Here is a 27,839-nt window from a genome sequence, read left to right on the forward strand (position 1 = left end):
ACCTCATAAAGTTGTGAGGCTTAAATGACAATAATGAAAGGTTTAGGAGGCAAAAGGGTGAGAAAGAAGGAAGGTAGACCGGGAAATTTAAAGTGGGCGGGTTTATTTCTGCGCTCCCAGGCTGAGCTCACCAAATCCAAGATGAAAGGAGGTGAGTCAGCGCCTGGGTGATGGCGTGGGCAGTTTTTAAGCAAGGGGGTCAGGTGACGTCCAGAAGGGGTGGTTCTCCAGAAGTCAAGTGTCTGGAAGGGGCGGTTCCAGAAGCCATGTTGGAAGGGGCGACACAGCCTCCACAGCTCCAGTTGCAGTGCCCTTCCCCATTCCCCCAACCTACCATTCCAGACTTTTTGTGATAATAGGGTGTTGAGGTTCTTCTGGCTAACTTCCTGCTGTACTGGGGCGATGTGGGGTGATAGGCTGGGGTTGTCACGGTCAGGGGAGGGAAGAGGTTAGCTATAGGAATCAGGTGAGGAGGGTAAGTGGTGGCAATGATGCAGGAGCATTTAGTTGACTGCTACCCATGACAGTTCCTTTATGTGTCCTTGAAGGAAATTGAGGGGACAGGGAGCTAGGAGAAAAAAGAGACAGATTAGGATAACTGGTCCTAGTAGTGGGAGGAGCCATGTTGGCAGGGGGGAAGAAAACCAGTCTAAGGCAGAGTTGGTTCCTTGTTTTCTGTGGTAGAGATCATCTCTTAGTTTGTTCAAGGTGTGAATATTTTGTTCCACCAGACCTGACCCGTTGACGTAATAGCAGCATTCCTCTTGGAGGAATATGCATGTTCCTCCTTTTTTGGCTGTTAGCAGGTCTAAGGCCCGTGAATTTTGAAGAGTTACCTGGGCTAGTGAGGTAAGTTGACGTTGTAGAGAGGAAAGGGATTCTGATGTCGATTCCAGGGCTACCTGTAGTCAAGTCTCAAAGTTTTGAGAGGTTAAAATACCATGTCCCAGTGCCCCTCCTGCTGTGGCTGAGGCTGTAACTGAGGCAGTTAGGCTGATGCCTACCAGGATGGGAAGAAAGGCAACCCTTTTGGAGCGAGGAGAGCACAGTAGCCAAGTTAGTTCGGACTCCCCATAGAGGGTTAATTGAGGAACAATAGTTACCAGGAAGCATGGTCCCAGGGCAGTGGGGTTAAGGCACTTGGTAAGTGTTCCACTACACCAGAAATATTGTCCTTTGGGGGCATGGGTGGTGTTGTGGATAGTGACTTTGGTTTGGTATTCATTATGAAGTTTTGTCTGATTTGCAGTTGTGTGTGTGAGGTAGCAGGTTTTAAGGGGGTAGGGAAGGTTTTCAGGCTCTGGTTCCCATAGGGGGATGTTCTTTAGAGTGGTATGACAGGAATCAGGGCTATGGTTATGTATTTGGGTTAGATTTATAGGGACAACTGCTAATAGTGGCCTAGACAGGAATGAGGATGGATCTTTTAGTCGGATAAGAACTGGTTTATGATGGGAAGTTATTAGGGGAGTTGAGGTATTCCATACTTCTGGGTTTACTAGGTGAGGTGGTAGGGGAAGAGCAGGAGGGGTGGAACCCTGAGTGGAGGTGGAGGCCACACATAAGGGTAATAGTAAATTTGTTTGAGGTTTTTGAATCCAGTGAAGTGAGGCCCCTAACTTGGTGAGAAGATCCCACCCCATTAGTGGGCTGGGGCAAGAAGACATCACTAAGAAAGAGTGTGTAATGGGGTAGCTTTTTATTAAACATGTAAGTGGTCCAGTAGTTAAGGGGCACAAAGGACGGCCATCTATGCCCATAATCATGACCTGGGAAGGAAGGAATAGACCTGAGTAGGAGGGGAGGATGGAAAAGGTAGCTCCTGTGTCCACTAAAAAGGAGGTGGACTTACCCGCTACCTTGATTGTTACCCTGGGCTCAATGAGGGTGATTGGGGTTGTTGAGGCTGGGGGTCATCGGTCATCAGTGGCTAGGCCCAGGACTGCCAGCGGTGGGTCAGGGGTTGGAAGAACGGCCCCTCCACGGCTGGGTGCTGAAGGCAGTCACTTTTCCAATGTCCCTTTTTCCTGCAGAGAGGGCGTGGTCCCTTGGGCAGTCAAGGATTGGGACACTGGTGGGACCAGTGTCCATCAAGGCCACATTTGAAGCACTTTCCTGGCAGTGGATTAGTCGTAGCTGGTATCTTGTCAGTTGAAGTGGGCCACAGGGCCGCAATCAGGGATTGGGTTCATAAATTCGCCCTTTGGCAGTCTTGAGATTCCTTTTCTGCCCTTTCCAACTCATTACAAGTATTAAAAATTTTAAAAGCTGTGTTTACCAGGTCATGAATAGGGGCCTGAGGACCGCCCTTGATTTTTCTAAGCTTGTGCCTAATGTCTGGGGCTGACTGGTATATAAAATATGTGGCTAAAATGGTTTTACCAGCCTCTGAGTCAGGGTCTAGGTGGGTATATAGGGAGAGGACTTCTGTGAGCTGGTTTAGAAAAGCGGCAGGATTTTCTTCAGGACCTTGAGTAATCTCCCTCAGTTTATGGAAGTTTATGACTTTGTGGGAAGCTTTCTGCATGCCAGCTATGAGGCATGTAAACATTTTGTCTCACCTAATTCCTCCATTTCTCCCTGCTGGGGTGTCAATCTGATAGTCCCACCCTGGCTCTTGATCTAGTACTGCCTCAGCCCCCACTGGCATGGTGCGATTGATTATATGCACCTGGTTAGCATGAGCCCTGGCCTCATTGAAAATGTGGTCCATTTCATCTGTAGTTAGGGAAGAAGAGCAGATTACATGGATATCATGCCAGGTAAGGTCATAGGCATTAGTCAGATATTGGAATTCTTTAGTATAGGTAGTTGGGTTGTTAGAGAAGGAGCCCAACCATTTCTCAATGTGTGAGAGATTGGCCAGGGAGAAGGGAATGTGTACTTGGATTAGCCCTTCATGTCCTGCAACATCCTGGAGGGGACAGAGTAAAGTACTTTTTGAGCAGGTATGGGAGCTTACGGGTAAGGATGGCAAAGCTGTTGAGGATGGTGAAGAATTAGGGAGTGGCAGAAGAGCTGGATAAGGGGGAAGAGGGCAGGGAAAAGGGCGTGGTAGTGGTTGGAAAGCTGCTGGAGTAGAAGGAGAAAAGGAAGGAGAAGATGGCAGCTGGATAGGATAAGATGGATAGGATAAGAATAAGATGGTGGTATGCTGCCAGAGTGGTGGTGAGGAGAGAAGGACAAGATGGCAGCCGAGGTGCTGCTGGAGCAGGAGGAAGTGAGGGACAAGATGGAGGCTGAGGTGCCACTGGAGGGAGAGGAGGGTAATTACCTCCTCTCTCAGGGAGGAGAGGATAGTTTCCCTAAATCTGGTGGAAGCCCTGGTCGTTTAAAGGGAGAAGAATCGAGGGGGTTGGAAAAGGAGGAAGTTTCATCAGGCTGTTTGTTTAGAAGTGGGGATTTGGGGGTTTCTCCAGCTAGGAGAACCTGGGCCATGGAGCGGGAGGTACAAAGGGACAGATGGGAGTGCAGAAGAAAGAAAGCCTGGACGTAAGGAATTTCGGCCCATTTGTCATTCCTCTGGCAAAAATTGCAGAGGTTTGTAAGGATATTAAAATCAAAAGTCCCACCCTCAGGCCAATCAGAACCATTATCCAACGAAACTGGGGCTAAGCCTTTTTACAAAAGTAAGTGAGGCATTTTGGCTGGATGTCTGGAAGTAAATCCAGTGTGGATAGGTTTGTCAGAAGACAACCCAGAGGAGTATAATGTGTGGTTTTTGAGGATTTATTGCCCATACTGATGAGTCTCTGAGGACAAAGGACTGGTGCAGGGGATGTCAGCGTCCCAACACCCTGAGTGAGTCCTCAGAGCTCTTACGAGGGGGGCTTATCTCCCCAGGGGATGTCTCACCCTGGTTTGAGGCCCTTTCAGGTCCTGGACCTGAATTTGGGAGGGAAACAAAAAGCGGGACATCCCCACAACTTCTCAAGTCCTAGGAAAGGGAGTGAGCCTTGCAGGCATCCCTGTTCACCTCAGCCCTCAGAAGAGAACCTGACGTCAATTTGCGATTTTTGGAGAGTAATTAACAGACAGGCTGTGTCAGAACGGTGAGACCTGGAAGCAGAGCTAGAAGGGAAGAGACTTACCCAATCTGTGGTGGATGTAGCAGCAGGCTGAAGGATCCCCTGTCACTGGCTATGTGGAGGAAGGAGGTGAGAGGAAGCCGGGGTGCCTCTGGCCAGGCAGGTGGCACCTGTGCTCCTCTCCCAGGTTTTGACACCAAGATGAAAGGTTTAAGAGGCAAAAGGGTGAGAAAGAAGGAACATAGACAAGGAAATTTAAAGCGGGCAGGTTTATTTCTGTGCTCCCAGGCTGAGCTCACCAAATCCAAGATGGAGGGAGGTGAGTCAGTGCCTGGGTGATGGCATGGGCAGTTTTTAAGCAAGGGGGTCAGGTGACGTCCAGAAGGGGCGGTTCTCCGAAAGTCAAGTGTCCGGAGGGTGTGGTTCCAGAAGCCATGTTGGGAGGGGCGACACAGCCTCCACAGCTCCAGTTGCAGTGCCCTTCCCCGTTCCCCCGACCTAACAAATAACACTCTTAAAACCCTTGCACATGTAGGAGTTTGCTTTCATTATTACTACTGTCAGGTAAAACAACTCTGTGCTCAAATCCACAGATGCTGACACCCTAGACCAAGGCTGCTCCTTTAAGGAAAGAAAACAGATTTCAAGTCCAGAAATTCATCCTTCCTGAGGATACCATTGATGAGAGACTATTATCAGAATTTCAGGGCAAATAGATACTGGGAGTGCTGGCTGTTTCCAGAGAACTGTTGAGAATGACAATGTCCAGGTGAGCTGTTTTTTAAAATTTTTTTTATTGTGCAGTATAACATATATATACAAACCAAAGAAATAAAAAAACAATGATTTTCAAAGCACATTTTAAGAAGCAGTTATAGGAGATCCCAGAGTTTGTCGTGGGCTGCCATACAATCCCCTTGCATTTTTCATTCTAGTAGTTGTTCCAGAATATAGGCTAGAATGCTTAAATATTTTGTTATCACCACAATCAATTTTTTTCCTTTCTTTTTTGTGAAAAATAACATATATACAAAAAAGCATTAAATTTCTAAGCACATCACCACAATAAGTTGTAGAATATATTTAAGAGTTTGAAATAGCTTACAATTTGACAATTTTAGGTTTTTGGTTCTATTTCCAGTGTTCTAAGACACTGGAGAGTAAAAAAGGTATCAATCTAATGATTGAATGATCATATTCATTTGTTAAATCCTATCCTCTCTGTATAACTCCATCATCACCTTTGGTCTTTTTATCCCTCTCTTTAGGGGTGTTTGGGTATGGCCATTCTAACTTTTGTATGTTGGAAGGGTCTGTCACTAATATGGGGTAGGGAGATGGAACTATCTGATGTTCTGGAGAGGCTGGGCCCTCTAGATTCCAGGACTTATCATGTCCAGGGACTCATCTGGAGGTTATAAGTTTCTGGAAAGTTTCTCTAGTGTGTGGAACCATTATGGAAACTTACATATTGCCCTAGGTGTTCTTTAGGATTGGCTGGAATGGTCCTGTTTGGGATTCCACAGATTATGATAGGTAGCAAGGTCTAATTGAGGCTTGCATAAGAGCAACCTCCAGAGTAGCCTCTCAACTCTATTTGAACTCTCTCTGCCACTGAAACTTTATTAGTGACACTTCTTTACCCTCTTTTGATCAGGATGGAATTGTTGATTTCACAGTGCCAGGGCCAGATTCATCCTTGGAGTCACCTCCCATGTCGCCAGGGAGACTTTCACCCCTGGATGTCATGTCCCACATAGGGGGGCGGGCAGTGATTTTACTTGTAGAGTTGGGCTTAGAGAGACTGAGGCCACATCTGAGCAACAAAAAAGGCCCTCCAGAAGTAACTCTTAGACATGCCTATAGGTAGGTGTGCCAGTTTGAATCTGTGTGGACCCTAGAAAAACCATGCCCTTCAATCCTCATTCAATATTGCTGGGTGGGAGCATTTTGATAGTTTCCATGGAGAAGTGACCCACCCAATTGTGGGTGGTAACTTTTGATTAGATGATTTCCATGGAGGTGTGTCTCCACCAATTGAAGGTGGAGTTACTTATGGAATCCTTTAAAAGAGGAAACATTTTGGAGAGAATCCCTTTTTGGTAGAGCCATGAGAAAGCCAGCAGATGCTGCCATATTTGACATGTGCCCTTCCAGCTGAATTTCATAAGCCTTCTTGAACCAAGGTATCTTTCCCTGGATGCCTTTGATTGGACATTTCTGTAGACTTGTTTTAATTGGGACATTTTCTCAGCCTTAGAACTGTAAACTAGCAGCTTATTAAATTCCCCTTTTAAAAGACCATTCTGTTTCTGGTATACTGCATTGTGGCAGCTAGCAAACTAGAACAGTAGGCTAAGCTTCTCTGCTACCTACATAAGCTTCACAAGAGTAAGCCTCAAGATCAAGGTATGGCCTATTGATTTGTGTGTCCCTAAAGTTTGACACAATATCAGGGGAGTTTCTGATGTTTAATAGTTCCATATTTGTTCTCCCATCCCTCAAGGGACTTTGCCAATACTTTTTGATTGCCTGCTTAATATACTGTAGGATGTATCCAGGCATTACATTAAGCTATACAGGATTAGAGGACTTCTTTCTTATTCTGGACTCCCTGTGTTTCAATTTTGCAAATGAGCTATAGAGATAGGTTGAGTTAGATTATGTGCCACAGAAAATTTCAGTTCCAGACCAAATAAACTTTTCTCCCTTTGGTTTCAAAGAGTATGTGTAGTTCTAAAACATAGACATTGTCTTCCTTACACCTGTGTTCTGAATTACTTTAACCCCAACCTGTTATATATATATATATATAAAACAGCCTATCAAAATCCAGAAATAAGAATTACCACTCCAGACTTAGTGTGTTTGCTCTAAAAGCTTACAATCTAGGCCCTTGTTTTCTTATAAGCATTTTCTAAAGGAGACCATACAATAATTGTTCTTACATTTCTGGCTTATTTTACCTCACCAAATGTCCCATACATTCATTCACATTGTTGCTTGCCTCACAACTGTGCTCTTTTTTGTAGCAGCACAACATTTGTTCATAAGCATACACCACTGTTCATCAATCTACTTCTCACTCAGTGTATCCTTCAGCCATCTGCATTCATCAGGTATCGTGTATAGTACCCGAGTCCACAGTCCATCAACACTCTCAATTTTAGATAATTTCATTGTTCCCAAGAGAAAGAAAAACAATAAACACACCCTTACCAAATAGGAAATCTAAACCTCCTCATAACCCTTGATCCTCCCCCCGTTATTTACCTCTGCTGTTGCTGTGGTAGTGCTGATATTTTCCTTTTAAACATATCCCATTGCATGCAATAGCGGTTTCCCCCCTGTACCCTGGACTTAAGCTCATTCTGTACATGAATCATACTTTTGAAGTAGTTCTTGGGAGAGCTAATTTATATTTCTAGTGTTAATCAGTGGAACATGTAGTCTATACAACCTCTTTCAATCCTGTTCATCTTCAAAATAGTAACATTATTTATAGACCCACTAGAGAACTGCCTTCACTTCTATCTATTTCCTTACATTGGAGTCCAACTTCATTAGCTAAACATTCACCCATCTCTAGCTTCTATGTATCTCTAAGTCCCCTGTATTCTGTATTGTAAACCTCTGATTATACCTTTATGCTGGCCATAAAAGTGAAATCATACAGTACCTATCCTTTTGTGTTTCACTCAGCATTATGTTCTCAAGGCTCATCCATCTTGTCATGTGCTTCAGGACGTCATTTCATCTTACTGCTGCATAATATTCCATTATATGTATATACCACATTTTGTTAATCCACTCATCTATTGGTGGGCATTTCATTTGTTTCCATATTTTGGTGATTGTGAATAATGCTACTGTGAATGTCAGTGTACAGATGTCTGATTGTGTCATACACCAAGTAGTGATATTGCTACTTGGTCATGAGGCAACTCAGTATTTGTTTGCTAAGGAACTATCAAACAGTCTTCCATATTGGCTGCACCATTATACACTCCCACCAGCAGTGCATAAGTGTCCCAATTTCTCCACATCCTCTCCAACATTTATACTTCCCTGTTTGTTTAACAGCAGCCATTCTTATAGGTGTGAAGCGGTATCTCATTGTAGTCTTGATCTGCATTTCCCTTATAGTTAGTGAAAATGGGCATCTCTTCATGTGCTTTTGAGCCATCTGATTTGCTCTTCAGAAAAATGCCTATTCATATCTTTAGCCCATTCTATAGTTGGTTTGTTTGTTCTTTTGTTGTTGAGCTGTATGATTTCTTTGTATTTACAGGAAATCAAACCTTTGTCCGATATGTGATTTCCAAATATTTTCTCCCATTGAGTTGGCTGCCTCTTCACCTTTTTTGAGAAAGTCTTTTGAGGTATAGAAGCATTTGATTTTGAAGAGTTCCCATTTATCTATTTTTTCTTTTGTTGCTTGTGCTTAGGTTGCAAAGTTTAGGAAGCTACCTCCTATTACTAGGTCTTGAAGATGTTTCCCTACATTTTCTTCTAGAAGCTTTATGGTGCTAGCTCTTATATTTAGGTGTTTGATCCACTTTCAGTTAATTTTTTATAGGTGTAAAATAGGGGTCCTCTTTCATTCTTTGGCCATTTATATCCAGTTCTTCCATGCCCATTTATTGAAAACACTATTTTGTCCCAGTTTAGAGGATTTGGGGGCCTTGTCAGAAATCAGTTGACCATAATGGTTTATTTCTGCACTCTTGATTTGATTCCCTTCTTTGTGCCAATACCATGCTACTTTGACCATTGTGGCTATATAATATGTTTTATTTTATTTTATTAAAAAGTATTTTTACTATAAACAACAAACAGACATACAAACATTCTTGACATACAGACATTCACAACATGGTTACAATCCGTGGCTCACAATATCATCACATAGTCGTGTATTCATCATCATGATCATTTTTTTAATAGTTTCATCTCTCCAACAAAGGAAAGAAAAAATAAAAAACTCATACATGTCATACCCCCTACCACTCTCTTTCATTGACCACTAGTATTACAATCTATTCAGTTTGTTTTAACCTTTGTTCCCTCTATTATTTATTTTTTATCCATATTTCTTATTCACCTGTCCTTGCCATAGATAAAAGGAGCATCAGACACAAGGCTTCACAATCACACATTCACATTGTGAAAGCTTTTTCACTATACAGTTGTTCTAGTTTTCTAGCTGCCAGAATGCAATGTACCAGAAATGGAATGGCTTTTAAAAAGGGAAATTTAAGAAGTTGGTAGTTTAAAGTTCTTAGGCCTAGAAAATGTCCCAATTAAACAAGTCTATAGAAATGTCCAATCACAGGCATCCAGGGAAAGACACCTTGATTCAAGAAAGCCAAAGAAGTTCAGAATCTCTCTCTCAAGTGAGAAGGCACATGGCAAACACAGTCAGGGATTCTCTCTAAGCTAGAAGGGCACATGGCGATCACGGCATTATCTGCTAGCTTTCTCTGAACATGGCATCATCTGCTAGCTTTCTCTCCTGGCTTCCAGTTTCATGAAGCTCCCTGGGAGGCATTTTTCTACTTCATCTCTAAAGGTTGCTGGCTCATGGACTCTCTGCTTTGTGGTGCTGCAGCATTCTCTACTCTCTCCAAATTTCCCTCATTCTCCAAAATGTTTTCTCTTTTATAGGACTCCAGAAACTAATCAAGACCAACCCAAATGGGTGGAGACATGTCATCACCTAATCCAGATTAACAACCACTCTTGAGTAAATCACATCTCCGGGGAGATGATCTGATTATAGTTTCAAACATACAGTATTGAATAGGTATTATTCTGCCTTTATGAAATGGGATTTAGATTAAAACTTGGCTTTTCTAGGGGACAGACATTCTTTCAAACCAGCACAATAATTATCTTCAAGAAACTTGGCTACTGGAACACAGTTCTACAGTTTCAGGTACTTCCCTCTAGCCACTAATTCACCACAAACTAAAAAGGGGCTATTTATATAATGCATAAGAATAACTTCCAGGATAACCTCTCTCATCTCTGTTTGAAATCTCTCAACCACTGCCACTTCATTTTGTCTCATTTTCTCTTCCCCCTTTCAGTCAAAAAGATTTTCTCAATCCCTTGACGTTGAGTCCCAGCTCATTCTAGGATTTCTGTCCTACATTGCCAGGGAGGTTTACACTTCTGGGAGTCATGTCCCAGGTAGAGAGGGGGAGGGCAGTGAGTTCATTTACCATGTTGGCTGGAAGAGAGTGGCCACATCTGAGCAACAAAAGAGATTCTCTGGAGGTGACTCTTAGGCCTAATTTTAAATAAGCTTAGCCTTTGTGGGGATAAGTTTCATATGAACGAACCTCAAGATTGATGACTTGGCCTATTGATTTGGTTGACCCCACCGCTTGTGAGAATATCAGGAGTTCTCCAAATGGGGAAGTTGATTTTTCCCCCTATCTTCACATTCCCCCAAGGGAATTTTGCAAATACTTCTTTCTCTCTGGGAGAAAATCTCTATTCAAATCTCTCTGGGATTTATTGGGGCATCACAATAACCTGGACAAACCTACAAAATCTCATGCCCTTTTCAAGGTTCCATGTACTTATAGTGTTCAACTAAACTGTCCATATAAGTTAAATTAGGAAATGCACTAGTCAAAATATAAATTCTGTACCAAATAAACATTTATTGTTTTAGTCTCACACAGAAGTTGAAATTTTGAAATAGGAATCACCATCTATTTTCAACACCCTGCAACATTGATATTCCTTTGTTATTTCTCATGCAAAAGCATTTTTAAATTTGTACATTTAATCACTATTATCATACACTATAGGTATTCTTAGATTATATCATTATAATAGGTTTTAAAGTCAGGGAGTGTTAATCTTCCCACTTTGTTCTTCTTTTTAAGGATACTTTTAGCTATTCAGGGTCTCTTTTCCTTCCAGATGATTTTGGTAACTAGCTTTTCCAAGTCTTCAAAGTAGGTTCTTGGAATTTTTATTGGTACTGTGTTGAATCTGTAAATCAATTTGGGAAGACTTGACATCTTAACTATGTTTAGCTTTCCTATTCATGAGTAGGGAATATCTTTCCACCTCTTTAGATATTCTCTGATTTTTTTTTAGCAATGTCATGTGGTTGTCTGTGTACACATCCTTTATGTCCCTAGTTAAGTTCATTCCTAAGTACTTGATTCTTTTAGTTGCTATTTTGGATGGAATTTTTTCCTTGACTGACTCCTCAGGTTATTGCTTGTATGTAGAAATGTTACTGATTTTTGCATATTAATTTTATATCCTGCCACCTTGCTGAATTTATTTATTAGCTCAAGTAACTTTGCAGTGGCTTTCTCAGAATCTTCCAAATACAGTGTCATATCATCTGCAAATAATGAAAGTTTTACTTTTAGTATCAGTCAGCACAGAACTAACCCCCAAAATCTAAAGTTATCTTGATGACAAAGACTGCATCTAACCAAAGTGGGCCTGCCTGACATGCAGTAGCTTACACTTTAATGTACAAGTCACCTATACTTAGCTGCCATTTTCTTACACATCTTCTGCGACTAAGTATGTATCAATCTGCGCATGCTCAATAAGTAGATTACCTCTAATTACATCATCTGGGGCCTCTGTGCTCATTATCCTAAACCTGACCATCCTTTCTCTAATAAAACTGTACAAATTACTGCATTTTGGGGAGACAGATCTTAGGCCATTAGGCCATCAACTCTTCTACTACCCAGTTCTCTCTTTGAAAAAAAAAGATAAAGCTAGAACAGGTTGTCAGGAGATAGAAATAAGATAGAGATTGGGCAATTGGTGCTGAAGGAATACAGATTGTGCAATGACTGATTGTAAAAATTCAGAAATGGATAGCACAATACTACCTGATTGTAGCACAATAACATAAGTACTAGATGAAGTTGATTGTGAGTATGATTGAGGGAGAAGGGCTGTGGGGCACATATGAAACCAGAAGAAAATTTAGAGAATAAACACTGATATGGTATAATGTAGGAATGCCTAGAGTGAAAAATGATGGTGATTAAATGTACAAATAAAAAAACCATTTTTTTTTGCATGAAGTAGAACAAATAAATGTCAATATTGCAGAGTGTTGAAAATAGATGGAATATGGGAAAAAGTACAGTCAATGCAAGCTAGGGTCTATAGTCAACAGCAACATTGTAATATGCTTCCATTGAATGTAACAAAGGCATTATGCCAAAAGTAAATGTCAACAGGCATGGTTAATGGGAAAGGTGTATGGATTCTTTGTGGAAGAAAGGAAATGTCTTCAGATATATTAAGGTGGCAAAGATGTCTATATGCCTAGGTTGGGTTGTATGATGTGTGAATAAAACTGGTTTAAAATGAACAGAGATAAATAAGTGCTAGAGCAAATGCAGAGAAAGGGATGTACCTATTCACTGTTGGTAGGGAAACTGAGAGGTGCAGTTTAGTAGTTCCACAGGAAGCTAGGGATGGGGTTGCCATATGATTCTGAAACCCTCAGAATCAGTTTATAACTGGAGGAACTGAATGTGGAGACAGGAACAGACATTTGAACACTGGTGCCTTTGGTGGCAATCCACCATGGTTGGAGGCAGCCTAAGGGTAACACAACTGAGGAATGGAAGGGGAAACTATGGTGTATACGTACAACAGATTACTGACTGGCAACAAGAGAGAGGGAAGCAACCAGGTGAATGAATCTTAAGAACTGTATGTTGAATGAAATATCAGAAACAAAAATACAAATGTTCTCATGCCTTACTCATATGGACTAACTATAGTATAAAGGCTGTGAACTGATGTCAAGAACGTGGTTTATCAGGTTGGGGCCTGTCAAGGTCAGGTTCACGTGTCAACTTGGCCAGGTGATGGTACCTGTTTGTTTGGTTAGGCAAGTTCTGGCCTGTCTGGCCATTATTTAATTATTTAATTCATAGAATTAAATAATTATCAGAATTAAATAATTATCATGTCAGTTGCATCCACAGCTAATTCCATTTGTCAACAGCCAAGGGGAATGTCTTCTGCAATGAGTGATGTTTAATCTAATCAATGGAAGACTTTTAAGGAGGATTCAGAAGAGACACTCTCTCTTCCTGCTTCGGCCGGTGAGCCTCTCCTATGGAGTTTGTCCAGACCCTCCATCAGAGTCGTCATCTTCACAGCTTGCCCTACAGATTTTGAATTCTATGTTCCCATGGTTACGTGAGACACTTTCATAAATTTTATATTTACAGATATTTCCTGTTGATTCTGTCTCTCTAGAGAACCCTAATAATATAACTTGGTGCCAGAAGTAGTTCTTAAGAAACAGAATTTAAAAAATGGGTTATTATGAAAGGTTTTCTACTCTGACTGGACTCAAAGGCACTAAAGACTCTGATTCCTGTAATCAGAATGATACTGCCAATCCATAGGGTGAGTTGGCAAAAGAGATAGTCAAAATATCACCATTCATTTCTTTTTTTTTTTACTGTAATATCTTTTTTTATTAATTAAAAATTAACTAACACAACATTTAGAAATCATTCCATTCTACATATGCAATCAGTAATTCTTAATATCATCACATAGATGTGTGATCATCATTACTTAGTACATTTGCATTGATTTAGGAAAAGAAATAGAAAAACAACAGAAAAAGATATAGAATGATAATATAGAGAAAAAATAAAAATAATAATAAAATAAAAATAAAAAATATATAAAAAAAGGAAAAAAACAAAAAACACAAACAAACAAAAAAAGCTATAACTCAGATGCAGCTTCATTCAGTGTTTTAACATAATTACATTACAATTAGATAGTATTGTGCTGTCCATTTTTGAGTTTTTGTATCAAGTTCTGTTACACAGTCTGTAACCCTTCAGCTCCAATTACCCATTGTCTTACCCTGTTTCTAACTCCTGATGGTCTCTGTTACCAATGACATATTCCAAGTTTATTCTCTAATGTCAATTCACATCAGTGGGACCATACAGTATTTGTCCTTTAGTTTTTGGCTAGACTCACTCAGCATAATGTTCTCTAGGTCCATCCATGTTATTACATGCTTCATAAGTTTATTCTGTCTTAAAGCTGCATAATATTCCATTGTATGTATATACCACAGTTTGTTTAGCCACTCATCTGTTGATGGACATTTTGGCTGTTTCCATCTCTTTGCAATTGTAAATAATGCTGCTATAAACATTAGTGTGCAAATGTCGGTTTGTGTCTTTGCCCTTAAGTCCTTTGAGTAGATACCTAGCAGTGGTATTGCTGGGTCGTATGGCAATTCTATATTCAGTTTTTTGAGGAACCGCCAAACTGCCTTCCACAGTGGTTGCACCATTTGACATTCCCACCAACAGTGGATAAGTGTGCCTCTTTCTCCGCATCCTCTCCAGCACTTGTCATTTTCTGTTTTGTTGATAATGGCCATTCTGGTGGGTGTGAGATGATATCTCATTGTGGTTCTGATTTGCATTTCTCTAATGGCCAGGGACATTGAGCATCTCTTCATGTGTCTTTTGGCCATTTGTGTTTCCTCTTCTGAGAGGTGTCTGTTCAAGTCTTTTTCCCATTTTGTAATTGGGTTGGCTGTCTTTTTGTTGTTTAGTTGAACAATCTCTTTATAAATTCTGGATACTAGACCTTTATCCGATACGTCATTTCCAAATATTGTCTCTCATTGTGTAGTCTGTCTTTCTACTTTCTTGATGAAGTTCTTTGATGCACAAAAGTGTTTAATTTTGAGGAGCTCCCATTTATTTATTTATTTCTTCAGTGCTCTTGCTTTAGGTTTAAGGTCCATAAAACCACCTCCAATTGTAAGTTTCATAAGATATCTCCCTACATTTTCCTCTAACTGTTTTATGGTCTTAGACCTAATGTTTAGATCTTTGATCCATTTTGAGTTAACTTTTGTATAGGGTGTGAGATATGGGTCCTCTTTCATTCTTTTGCATATGGATATCCAGTTCTCTAGGCACCATTTATTGAAGAGACTGTTCTGTCCCAAATGAGTTGGTTTGACTGCCTTATCAAAGATCAAATGTCCAGAGATGACAGGGTATATATCTGAGCACTCTATTCAATTCATTGGTCAATTATCTATCTTTATGCCAGTACCATGCTGTTTTGACCACTGTGGCTTCATAATATGCCTTAAAGTCCGGCAGTGTGAGACCTCCAGCTTTGTTTTTTTTTCTCAAGGTACTTTTAGCAATTCGGGGCACCCTGCCCTTCCAGATAAATTTGCTTATTGGTTTTTCTGTTCCCAAAAAATAAGTTGTTGGGATTTTGATTGGTATTGCATTGAATCTGTAAATCAATTTAGGTAGGATTGACATCTTAACTATATTTAGTCTTCCAATCCATGAACACGGTGTGCCCTTCCATCTATTTAGGTCTTCTGTGATTTCTTTTAACAGTTTTTTTGTAGTTTTCTTTGTATAGGTTTTTTGTCTCTTTAGTTAAATTTATTCCTAGGTATTTTATTCTTTTAGTTGCAATTGTAAATGGAATTCATTCCTTGATTTCCCCCTCAGCTTGTTCATTGCTAGTGTATAGAAATGCTACAGATTTTTGAATGTTGATCTTGTAACCTGCTACTTTGCTGTACTCATTTATTAGCTCTAGTAGTTTTGTTGTGGATTTTTCAGGGTTTTCAATGTATAGTATCATATCATCTGCAAACAGTGATAGTTTTACTTCTTCCTTTCCAATTTTGATGCCTTGTATTTCTTTTTCTTGTCTAATTGCTCTGGCTAGAACCTCCAACACGATGTTGAATAATAGTGGTAATAATGGACATCCTTGTCTTGTTCTTGATCTTAGAGGGAAAGTTTTCAGCTTTTCCCCATTGAGGATGATATTAGCTGTGGGTTTTTCATATATTTCCTCTATCATTTTAAGGAAGTTCCCTTGTATTCTTATCTTTTGAAGTGTTTTCAATAGGAAAGGATGTTGAATCTTGTCAAATGCCTTCTCTGCATCAATTGAGATGATCGTGTGATTTTTCTGCTTTGATCTGTTGATATGGTGTATTACATTAATTGATATTCTTATGTTGAACCATCCTTGCATACCTGGGATGAATCCTACTTGGTCATGATGTATAATTCTTTTAATGTGTTGTTGGATTTGATTTGCTAGAATTTTGTTGAGGATTTTTGCATCTATATTCATTAGAAAGATTGGTCTGTAGTTTTCTTTTTTTGTAATATCTTTGCCTGGTTTTGGTATGAGGGTAATGTTGGCTTCATAGAATGAATTAGGTAGCTTTCCCTCCACTTCGATTTTTTTTAAGAGTTTGAGCAGAGTTGGTACTAATTCTTTCTGGAATGTTTGGTAGAATTCACATGTGAAGCTGTCTGGTCCTGGACTTTTCTTTTTGGGAAGCTTTTGAATGACTGATTCAATTTCTCTACTTGTAATTGGTTTGTTGAGGCCATCTATTTCTTCTTGAGTCAGAGTTGGTTGTTCATGCCTTTCCAGGAACCCGTCCATTTCATCTAAATTGTTGTATTTATTAGCATAAAGTTGTTCATAGTATCCTGTTATTACCTCCTTTATTTCTGTGAGGTAGTGGTTATGTCTCCTCTTCCATTTCTGATCTTATTTGTTTGCATCCTCTATCTTCTTCTTTTTGTCAATCTTGCTAAGGGCCCATCAATCTTATTGATTTTCTCATAGAACCAACTTCTGGTCTTATTGATTTTCTCTATTGTTTTCGTGTTCTCAATTTCATTTATTTCTGCTCTAATCTTTGTTATTTCTTTCCTTTTGCTTGCTTTGGGGTTAGTTTGCTGTTCTTTCTCCAAGTCTTCCAAGTGGACAGTTAATTCCTGAATTTTTGCCTTTTTCTCTTTTCTGATATAGGCATTTAGGGCAATAAATTTCCCCCTTAGCACTGCCTTTGCTGCATCCCATAGGTTTTGATATGTTGTGTTTTCGTTTTCATTCGCCTTGAGATATTTACTGATTTCTCTTGTAATTTCTTCCTTGACCCACTTGTTGTTTAAGAGTGTGTTGTTGAGCCTCCACGTATTTGTGAATTTTCTGGCACTCCACCTATTATTGATTTACAACTTCATTCCTTTATGATCCAAGAAAGTGTTGTGTATGATTTCAATCTTTTTAAATTTGTTAAGACTTGCTTTGTGACCCAGTATATGGTCTATCTTTTAGAATGATCCATGAGCACTTTGGAAAAAGGTGTATCCTGCTGTTGTGGGGTGTAACATCCTATAAATGTCCGTTAAGTCTAGCTCATTTATTGCAATATTCAAATTCTCTATTTCTTTATTGATCCTCTGTCTAGATGTTCTGTCCATTGATGAGAGTGGCGAATTGAAGTCTCCAACTATTATGATAGATGTGCCTATTTCCCTTTTCAGTGTTTGCAGTGTTTGCCTCACGTATTTTGGGGCATTCTCATTTGGTGCATAAATATTTATGATTGTTATGTCTTCTTGTTGAATTGTTCCTTTTATTAGTAGATAGTATTCTTCTTTGTCTCTTTTAACTGTTTTACATTTGAAGTCTAATTTGTTGGATATTAGTATAGCTACTCCTGCTCTTTTCTGGTTTTTATTTGCATGAAATATCTTTTCCCAACCTTTCACTTTCAACCTATGTTTATCTTTGGGTCTAAGATGTGTTTCCTGTAGACAGCATATAGAAGGATCCTGTTTTTTAATCCATTCTGCCACTCTATGTCTTTTGATTGGGAATTCAGTCCATTAACATTTAGTATTATTACTGTTTGGATAATATTTTCCTCTACCATTTTGCCTTTTTTATTATATATATCATATCTGATCTTCCTTCTTTCTACACTCTTCTCCATACCTCTCTCTTCTGTCTTTTCATATCTGACTCTAGTGCTCCCTTTAGTATTTCTTGCAGAGCTGGTCTCTTGGTCACAAATTCTCTCAGTGACTTTTTGTCTGAAAATGTTTTGATTTCTCCCTCATTTTTTCATAACATTAATATTTATTGCTTTATATGAATACTGTATTGAAAGCCCATTCAGTTTACACACAGAAATTATACAATTATATACTGCTTCACAAAGGCAGTGAACACACTACATTCTACAAAATCTACCTTACAGAAATTTAAAAATTCTAAATATCAAAGGTACAGCGGAAGAAACAGGTAGAAATTGGGTAGCCAGTAATTTTGACAGGGAAGTTGCAGCTTGCATGACTTTAAATATGTGAATTTGAAAATATTGAGTTTAGAGTAATCATTGTGCTTTGTGTTGATCTGAAAAATATAACACTGGCTGTCGAAGACGCATGTTCAAAAATATTTAATTCACTTCAAAATGTCATACAAATTATGTTGGTTTCTATGCACCCCTAATGCTTCAATCATTTAGCTCAGGTACATTACTAAAGTAATATATTAATTCTTCCAGTACAGTGGTGTTCCATACCATTGACATTTGCATACTCTAGAATAATTTAGAAAGAAATGTGTAATATTCACAATGTTCAGAAAAGCAAGCAAAAGATCTAAGAACCTGCCTGGTTCTTATGAGATGGTCTCATGTCAGTTTCATAAGCATTCATTCTACAAAATAGTAAGCTAATGTTTGAACACAATTTCCAAGATAAGGCACATTTTCTCATAAATAATGAAGTATTTTTCTCAGGCACCTCAGAAGTATACAAAAGAATTTTAGTTTGAACAGATCTCTTGGAATGTGTTTAACCTGGTATCTTAATAGACTTAAGATTTCCAGGGGTTCACAAGGGCCAGATTTTATTTCAATTACTCAGAAGAGAAAGTAACTGTCTTCTGAAAGAGGTGAACTCAATCATTACCAATAAAAAAGTATCCACCGTATTCATCTCTTATAGAAACAGAAAAATATAACATTTCCCCTGTTAGAATAATATATATATATATATATGTATATATGACTTAAAGTTCCATTGTACATAGTCAAATCATAAAATCTGGAAACCAGCATGGAACCCTATAATTCCCATGTTCAAATGTTGAAACTATGACCAAAATATGAAAACTGCTAGAGTTGTCAGAAAGAGACAGGACAAAAGCTTTCTTGCATATGTATAAACTAAATGTGATAATCTCCAAAAGGTTTTCAAAATTATAATTATTACCTTCCAGTTTAAAAATTTTAATTCTAAATTAAAAAAAAAAAAAAAACAAAAAAACCCACATCTATACACAAACCACTGATTTGACCAGACCAAAAAAAGTCAGCGGTAAGCAGGACCCAGAGGAGCTGATATTCACAGTTCTTACATGTACAACTCTTTCAGGATTTATCCCATAAAGTACTTTATTTTACAACCTGCTTCTCTTGTAAAACTTTATAAAGGTCCACTTTATTACATAAAAGTTTTATACAGTGTAAAAACAGAACTGTATGTAAAATACTGCATCTAAATATTTCTAAATCGTTAGTCTTGTTCCATAGGTTCATCCGTGACTTCTGTGGTTTCATCGTCATTTTCCATGAATGATTCTGAGAGAACCTCTCCTGTTTTAGTGGAATTGGATCCTACTAATTTTTCTCCTCTATGGCAGTCAGAACCACTACTTACAGGGCCTGTGTTTTCACTACCTTCAGAATGTAAATCTTTCTCAGCTTGAGACAGACCAGATTCCTCCATTTGATTATTTTCCTCAGAAGTGTCTTCATTCACAGTTAAGGCATCACCAGATCCTTTTTCTTGATTTTTTCTTTCTGCGACCATTTCTCTTGATGTCATAAAAGACTCTTCTTCTTCCTCTTCATCCTCTTCCTCATCCTCTTCTGTACAGTGCTGCCTGGAACAATGACTTTCTTTGTCTTTATCCTGAGATGAAGATGATGCTTCTGTTTCTTCTACTGTAACTGAAGAAATTTCACTGGAAGTTGTTTGACTGGCTGTCTCTCTGACTTCACTTTCTTTGTCAAATCTGAGTCTTTTTACCTCATGGCCCTCAGCTTCTACAGCATCTTCATCTGGATGTTTGTTTTTTATAGGGCTCACTGAGGAACTTTCTGATCCAGATGTCAGGGAGTCACTGTGATTTCTGTCCTCACTTTGCTGTAAATTTGACTCTTTGATGTCTGTGCTCTCAGGTAAACCATTTGTTGTCATTGGGACTGACAAAGAAACCTTTGGTCGATTAAGTGGCCTGGGTGTTCCAGAACCATTTATATTAGACCTCTCAGTATAACTTGGTGAATTTCCAGGGAACATAACACCATTCATTCGATTGAAGCTACTGGAATTGTTTTTCTCTGAAGAAGGATAAACACAGCTAACAACCATCACATTCTTTTCTACTCCTCTGAGAAATTTGTCTGTTCCTGTATAGTTTCTCCTTGGATCTGTTAGCAATTCACATAGTCACTGAATAGTAAAAGGTATACCATTAAATCCAGTGACAATTTTCAGGATTCTTTCCTTCATTTCATCAAAGGGAATTATATTCGACATTGGGGTTGGGAGGACCTCTTGGTTCAGGAGCTGAAGTTCTGAAATCATCCATCACTTTCTCCAGTTTGAAAATAAAATAACCTTTAAATTGGGACCACTGAATCTGTTTCTCCAGTCTTGGCTACATGACAAAGAAACTGATCCAGGACAGGACAGACTTCCTTTTTTCCCCTCTTCTCAAAATCTTTCAGCACCTCCTGCAGCCTCTCGACGTCCATGGCTTCCCGGAGTCCCTCACAGCCTCCGCCTCCTCCGCGGGTCTCACGGGGACCGGAATGCCTGCCCCCACCCCCCCGACGCCCTTCCCCTCCCTTGCACACACTCCAGCACGCAGGCGACCCCGGGGGGGCACCGAAGGGAGCCGGGGGAAGCTAGCTAGAGAGCGAGACCGAGAGAGCGAGCACCTCCCCGAGCTGCTACCACCAGCCCTCCCTTCTCCCTCATTTTTGAAGGACAATTTTGCTGGATATAGAAGTCTTGGTTGGAAGTTTTTCTCTTTTAGTAATTTAAAACTATCATCCCACTGTCTTCTAGCTTCCATGGTTTCTGCTGAGAAATCTAGACATAGTCTTATTTGGTTTCCCTGGTATGTGATGGATTGTTTTTCTCTTGCTGCTTTCAAGATCCTCTCTTTCTCTTTGACCTCTGACATTCTAACTAGTAAGTGTCTTGGAGAACGCCTATTTGGGTCTATTCTCTTTGGGGTGTGCTGCACTTCTTGGATCTGTAATTTTAGGTCTTTCATAAGAGTTGGGAAATTTTCAGTGATAATTTCTTCCATTAGTTTTTCTCCTCCCTTTCCCTTCTCTTCTCCTTCTGGGACACCCACAACACGTATATTTGTGTGCTTCATATTATCATTCAATTCCCTGATCCCCTACTCAAATTTTTCCATTCTTTTCCATATAGCTTCTGTTTCTTTTTGGAATTCAGATGTTCCATCTTCCAGTTCACTAATTCTAGCCTCTGTCTCTTTAAATCTACCATTGTAGATCTCCATTGTTTTTTCCATCTTTTCTACTTTATCCTTCAATCCCATAAGTTCTGTGATTTGTCTTTTCAGACTTTCCATTTCTTCTTTTTGTTCAGCCCATGCCTTCTTCATGTCCTCCCTCAATTTATTGATTTGGTTTTTGAAGAGGTTTTCCATTTCTGTTCATATATTCAGAATTAGTTGTCTCAGCTCCTGTATCTCATTTGAGCTATTGGTTTGTTCCTTTGACTGGGCCATATCTTCAATTTTCCTGGTGTGACCCATTATTTTTTGCTGGCGTCTGGGCATTTAATCAGATTTCCCTGAATGTGGGACCCAGCAGGTTGAAATACTTTCCTGTGAAGTCTCTGGGCTCTGTTTTTCTTATCCTGCCCAGTATGTGGTGCTTGTCTGTCTGCGGGTCCCACCAGTAAAAGATGCTGTGGCTCCTTTAACTTTGGAAGACTCTCGCTGTGGGGGAGGGTCGCTGTGGGTGATGCGGCTTGGGGGAGTGCTGATCCAAATCTCCCAGTCAGCCCGGGAAGCCACGTGTGTGGAAGGGGCTCCAGTCGCCGGCCTCTGCGGCTTGGGGGACCTCCGATCCAAATCTCCCAGCCGGCCTGGGAAGCCGCGCATGGGGGGCGCCGGCCGCCACGGCTTGGGAAGGTGCTGATCCAAAGCTCCCAGCCGGCCCGGGAAGCCATGCATGGGGCGGATGCCGGCCGCCGCGGCTTGAGGGATCACCGATCCAAATCTCCCAGTCGGCCCAGGAAGGAGGGAGGGAGGGGCTCCGGCCGCCAGCTGCCATGGCCCGGGGAAGCGTGCGCCTCTCGGGGACCTCACCGCAGCGGATTCTCTTAGTCGGTTCAGCCGTTCCAGAATGGAGTACGCTGTGTTTCTGTTCTCTGTCGTGGCTCTGGGAGCTGTTCTGTACTGTTTCTATTTCTTTAGTAGCTGTTCTGGAGGAGGAACTAAGACCTGTGCATCTTACTAAGCCGCCATCTTCTCCTAACTACCATTCAGTTCTTCTAGTGCTTTGCTTGTATGAAGCCAAGCTCTGGGGGATAATGTTTTTAGCAGTTTTACAGAGTTCTGTGAAAATAGGAGTTATGGAAGAGTTGGCTGGTTGTTGTTAGATACAGTATATACATTAATGAGTGAAAGAGATAGGTTTAAGGTGTCAAATAAGAAGCTTACGTGCTGTCTGACAGATGTAAACATTTCTATGGGTGTCCTGAAGGAACATCTTATTTCCTGTAGCCATAGACTGGAGATCTCCAAAAATCAGACTCAGAATCTTATTGTTAGAGTAGCAACCTTACAACATAAACCGAAATCTCAAACTTGCATGGTGTCTGCTGTTAAAGTGAGGGTCTTCATTGGAAATGAGTGGGACCCTTAAAAATGGGCTGGCGACATATGAATTGATAAGGATATCAGTGGAGAGGTTGAAACCCTAGGCCATGCTGAGTCTTCTCTAGTTAACCCTGTAATAGTCTGTCCTGAGGAAATAGCCACCTCACCTGCAATCTGCCCCAAGGAGTTGGTCACCCAACCTCCACTTGAAGGGATTAGCCCTAGAGTGGTTAATATTGTTTCAACAGATGAAACTACAAATGAATGCCCTGAAGCAAATGGCTTGGAAGATACTTCAAATTCCTTTCATGACCCAACCCCACCACCCCTCATTTATTCCAGACTCATAACTAGACTAAAGTCCCAACAGGCCTCAAAGAATGAGCTACAAAGTATCACCCATGTGGAGGTACATTATGCTCCAAAAGAACTGTGTGAGTTTTCCAATTTATATAGACAGAAATCAGGGGAATATGTGTGGCAATGGATTTTAAGGATGTGGGATAATGGTGGGAGGAATAGAAGGCTGGATCAGGCTGAATTTATTGATAAGGGCCCACCAAGCAGAGATTCTGCATTCAATGTTATAGCTCAGGGGGTTAGAAAAGGCTAACAGTTTGTTTGGATAGTTGGCTGAAACATGGATCAAAAGGTGGTTGACATTACCTGAGGTTGAAATTCCAGAACTGCCTTGGTATAATGTAGATGAGGGGATCCAGACGCTTAGAGAGATTGGAATGTTAGAGTGGATTTATCATGCAAAGCCTGCTCTTACACCCCAGAATGTCCAGAGGATGCACCTTTTACCAGAACAGTGAGGAAATAAATGTGTGAGACTAGCACCATCATCCCTGAAGAGCTCTGCACTTGCTCTTTTCTGTAGGTCAGATATTACTGTGGGAACTGCTGTCACTGAGCTGGAATCCTTAGACACAATGGGGATGACTGGATCCCGAGTTGGCAGCAGCCAGGTGGCAGCACTCAATCGCCAAAGATAAGGTGGAGGTGGCTATCATAATAGACAACAGACTCAAAGCAGGAGTCAAAATAATCTGACTCACAGAGACTTGTTGCATTGGCTAGTAAATCATGGGGTACCTAGAAGTACAATAGATGGGCAGTCTACTAAGTTCATGTTTGTGCTATACAAACAAAAGAGTTCTAGGTCAAGTGAACAGAAGTCTAACTTGAATTACAAAAACACAGAGTCATGGCCCCTTAATCAATTTCCAGACTTGAGACAGTTTACAGATCCAGAGTTCCATGAATGAGGGGAAGGCCAGGACCCTTTTGGGGAGGACCCTGTTAAACTGCCACAAATTTATACTGTTAATCTTCCTCCAAGCCTTCCCCAAGGAGATCAATGGCCTTTTACCAGGGTAACTGTGCACTGGGTAAGAGAAAATGATCATATATTTCAGGAATTATTAGACACTGCTTCAGAAGTGACATTAAATTCAGGGCACCCAAAATATCACTCTGGTCCACCAGTCAGAGTGGGGGCTTATGGAGGCCAGGTGATCAATGGAATTTGCTCAGGCCCATCTCACAGTGGGTCCCATGGGCCCCCAGAACCATCCTGTAGTTATTTCCCCAGTTCCAGAATGCATAATTGGAATACACGTACTGAGCAACTAGCAGAATTCCAACATTGACTCTCTAACTCATGGAGTGAGGGCTATTATAGTGGAAATGGCCAAGTGGAAACCACGAGAACTGCCTCTACCTAGCAAAATAGCCAATCAGAAGCAATACAGGATTCCTGGAGGGTTAAAGAGATTAAGGACTTGAAGGATGCAGCACTGGTGATTCCCACCACATCCCCATTCAATTCTCCTATTTGGCCTGTGCAGAAAACAAATGGGTCTTGGAGGATACAGTGGATTATCATAAACTCAACCAGGTGGTAAATCGAATTGCAGCTTATCCAGATGTGGTTTCATTGCTTGAGCAAATCAATACATCCCCTGGTACCTGGTATGCTATTGATCTGGCAGATGCTTTTCCCTCAATAGCTGTTAGTAAGGACCACCAGAAACAGTTTACTTTCAGCTGACAAGGTCAGCAATGTACTTTCACTGCCCTACCTCAGGGGAACATAAACTCTCCAGCAGATCTTGTCCACAGGGACCTTGATTGTTTCTCCATCCTACAAGCCATCACACTGGTCCATTATATTGATGATATCGTGTTGATTGGACCTAGTGAGCAAGAAGTGGCAATTGGTCTCTTTTGGAGAAACAGCCTTCTGGCCTGTTCCTGGGCCTTAATAGAGACTGAATGCTTAACCTTGGGCCACCAAGTTACTATGAGATCTGAGTTGCCTATCATGAGATGGGTGTGGTTTGACCCACCAAGCCATAAAGTTGTGTGTGCACAGCAGCACTTTATCTTAAAATGGAAATGGTATGTACGAAATAGGGCCAGAGCAAGTCCTGAAGGCACAAGTAAGTTACTTGAGAAAGTGGCCCAAATGCCCATGGTCTCCACTCCTGCCACATTACCTTCTCTTTCCCAGACCAGAGATGTGTCCTCCTGGGGACTTCCTTACAGTGAATTGACTGAGGAATAGAAAGCTCGGACCTGATTTACAGATGGTTCAGCACGATATAAAGGTACCATCCAAAAGTGGACAGCTGTAGTACTACAACTCGTTTCTGGAGTGTCCTTGAAGGACAATGGTGAGGGGAAATCCTCCCCATCAGCAAAATCTTGAGCAGTACACTAGGCTTTTCATTTTGCTTGGAAAGAGAACTGGCCAGAGGTGTGTTTGTATACTGACACATGGGCTGTTGCTAATGGTTTGGCTGGATGGTCAGGGACTTGGAAAGATCACAATTGGAAAATTGGTGACAAAAGAGGTCTGGTGAAGAGGTATGTGGATAGACCTTTCTGAGTTGGCTAAAAACATGAACACATTTGTGTCCCATGTGAATGCACACCAGAGGGTGACTTCAGCAGAGGAAGGTTTTAATATTCAAGTGGATAAGATGACCTGTTCTGTAGTACCAGTCAGACTCTGTCCCCAGAAAATCCTGCCACTGCCGAATGGGCTCATGAACAAAGCGGTTATGGTGGTAGGAATGGAGGTTATACATGGACTCAGCAACATGGACTTTCGTTCACCAAGGCTGAGCTGGATACAGCCACTGCTGAGTGCCCAATTTGCCAGCAGAAGACACCCACACTCAGCCCCCGATATGGCACCATTCCCCAAAGTGTCCAGTCATTTTGGCTGTTTCCATCTCCTTGCAATTGTAAGTAATGCTACAATAAATATTGGTGTGCAAGTGTCCATTTGTGTCTTTGCCCTTAAGTACTCTTAGTAGATACCTGGGTAAACATTCTCTTCCTCCCAGACTGCTCTACATAACAATCGCCACAGTTTACCGCTGCCATCCCGAGGCCAGCAGCTTGCAATAATTCTATATTCAGCTTTTTTTTTTATTTTTTATTTTTTTTTATTAATTAAAAAAAGAATTAACAAAACAATTATAAATCATTCCAATCTACATGTACAATCAGTAATTCTTAATAACATCACATAGTTGCATATTCATCATTTCTTAGTACATTTGCATCGATTTAGAAAAAGAAATAAAAAGACAACAGGATAAGAATTAAAACAATAATAGAAAGAAAAAAAAACAAAAAAAACAAAAACAAAAAACCTATACCTCACATGCAGCTTCATTCAGTGTTTTAACATAATTGCATTACAATTGGGTAGTATTGTGCTGTCCATTTCTGAGTTTTTATATCCAGTCCCATTGTACAGTCTGTATCCCTTCATCTCCAATTATCCCTTCTCTTTTTTTTTTAATTAACGGAGAAAAAGAAATTAACCCAACATTTAGAGATCATACCATTCTATACATGCAATCATTAATTCTTAACATCATCACATAGATGCATGATCATCATTTCTTAGTACATTTGCATTGGTTTAGAAGAACTAGCAACATAACCAAAAAAGATATAGAATGTTAATATAGAGAAAAAAATAAAAGTAATAATAGTAAAATCAAAACAAAACAAAACAGAACAAAACAAAAACCTATAGCTCAGATGCAGCTTCATTCAGTGTTTTAACATGATTACTTTACAATTAGGTATTATTGTGCTGTCCATTTTTGAGTTTTTGTATCTAGTCCTGTTGCACAGTCTGTATCCCTTCAGCTTCAATTACCCATTGTCTTACCCTGTTTCTACCTCCTGCTGAACTCTGTTACCAATGACATATTTCAAGTTTATTCTCGAATGTCCGTTCACATCAGTGGGACCATACAGTATTTGTCCTTTAGTTTTTGGCTGGATTCACTCAGCATAATATTCTCTAGGTCCATCCATGTTATTACATGGTTCATAAGTTTATCTTGTCTTAAAGCTGCATAATATTCCATCGTATGTATATACCACAGTTTGTTTAGCCACTCTTCTGTTGATGGAGATTTTGGCTGTTTCCATCTCTTTGCAATTGTAAATAATGCTGCTATAAACATTGGTGTGCAAATGTCCGTTTGTGTCTTTGCCCTTAAGCCCTTTGAGTAGATACCTAGCAATGGTATTGCTGGGTCGTATGGCAATTCTATATTCAGCTTTTTGAGGAACCACCAAACTGCCTTCCACAGTGGTTGCACCCTTTGACATTCCCACCAACAGTGGATAAGTGTGCCTCTTTCTCCGCATCCTCTCCAGCACTTGTCATTTTCTGTTTTGTTGATAATGGCCATTCTGGTGGGTGTGAGATGATAACTCATTGTGGTTTTGATTTGCATTTCTCCAATGGCCAGGGACGTTGAGCATCTCTTCATGTGCCTTTTGGCCATTTGTGTTTCCTCGTCTGAAAAGTGTCTGTTCACGTCTTTTTCCCATTTTGAAATTGGATTGGCTGTCTTTTTGTTGTTGAGTTGAACAATCTCTTTATAAATTCTGGATACTAGACCTTCATCTGATATGTCATTTCCAAATATTGTCTCCCATTGTGTAGGCTGTCTTTTTACTTTTTGATGAAGT

At 40.3% G+C, this 27,839-nt stretch overlaps 1 protein-coding gene and 1 pseudogene across 1 annotated transcript in view; one reads left to right on the top strand and one right to left on the bottom strand.

Moving 5' to 3' along the window:
- LOC143658291 (uncharacterized) overlaps positions 1-27,839 on the top strand; it is a 129,958-nt gene that overhangs the window by 70,542 nt on the left and 31,577 nt on the right. Inside the window, 1 exon segment of the mRNA XM_077130446.1 lies at positions 24,624-24,638. Within this exon segment, the coding sequence (XP_076986561.1) occupies positions 24,624-24,638 (15 nt within the window).
- Positions 19,078-20,784, bottom strand: LOC143660153 (serine/threonine-protein phosphatase 4 regulatory subunit 2 pseudogene; annotated as a pseudogene).

Source organism: Tamandua tetradactyla, chromosome 16, assembly GCF_023851605.1.
Source record: "Tamandua tetradactyla isolate mTamTet1 chromosome 16, mTamTet1.pri, whole genome shotgun sequence".
Taxonomy (NCBI): Eukaryota; Metazoa; Chordata; class Mammalia; order Pilosa; family Myrmecophagidae; genus Tamandua; species Tamandua tetradactyla.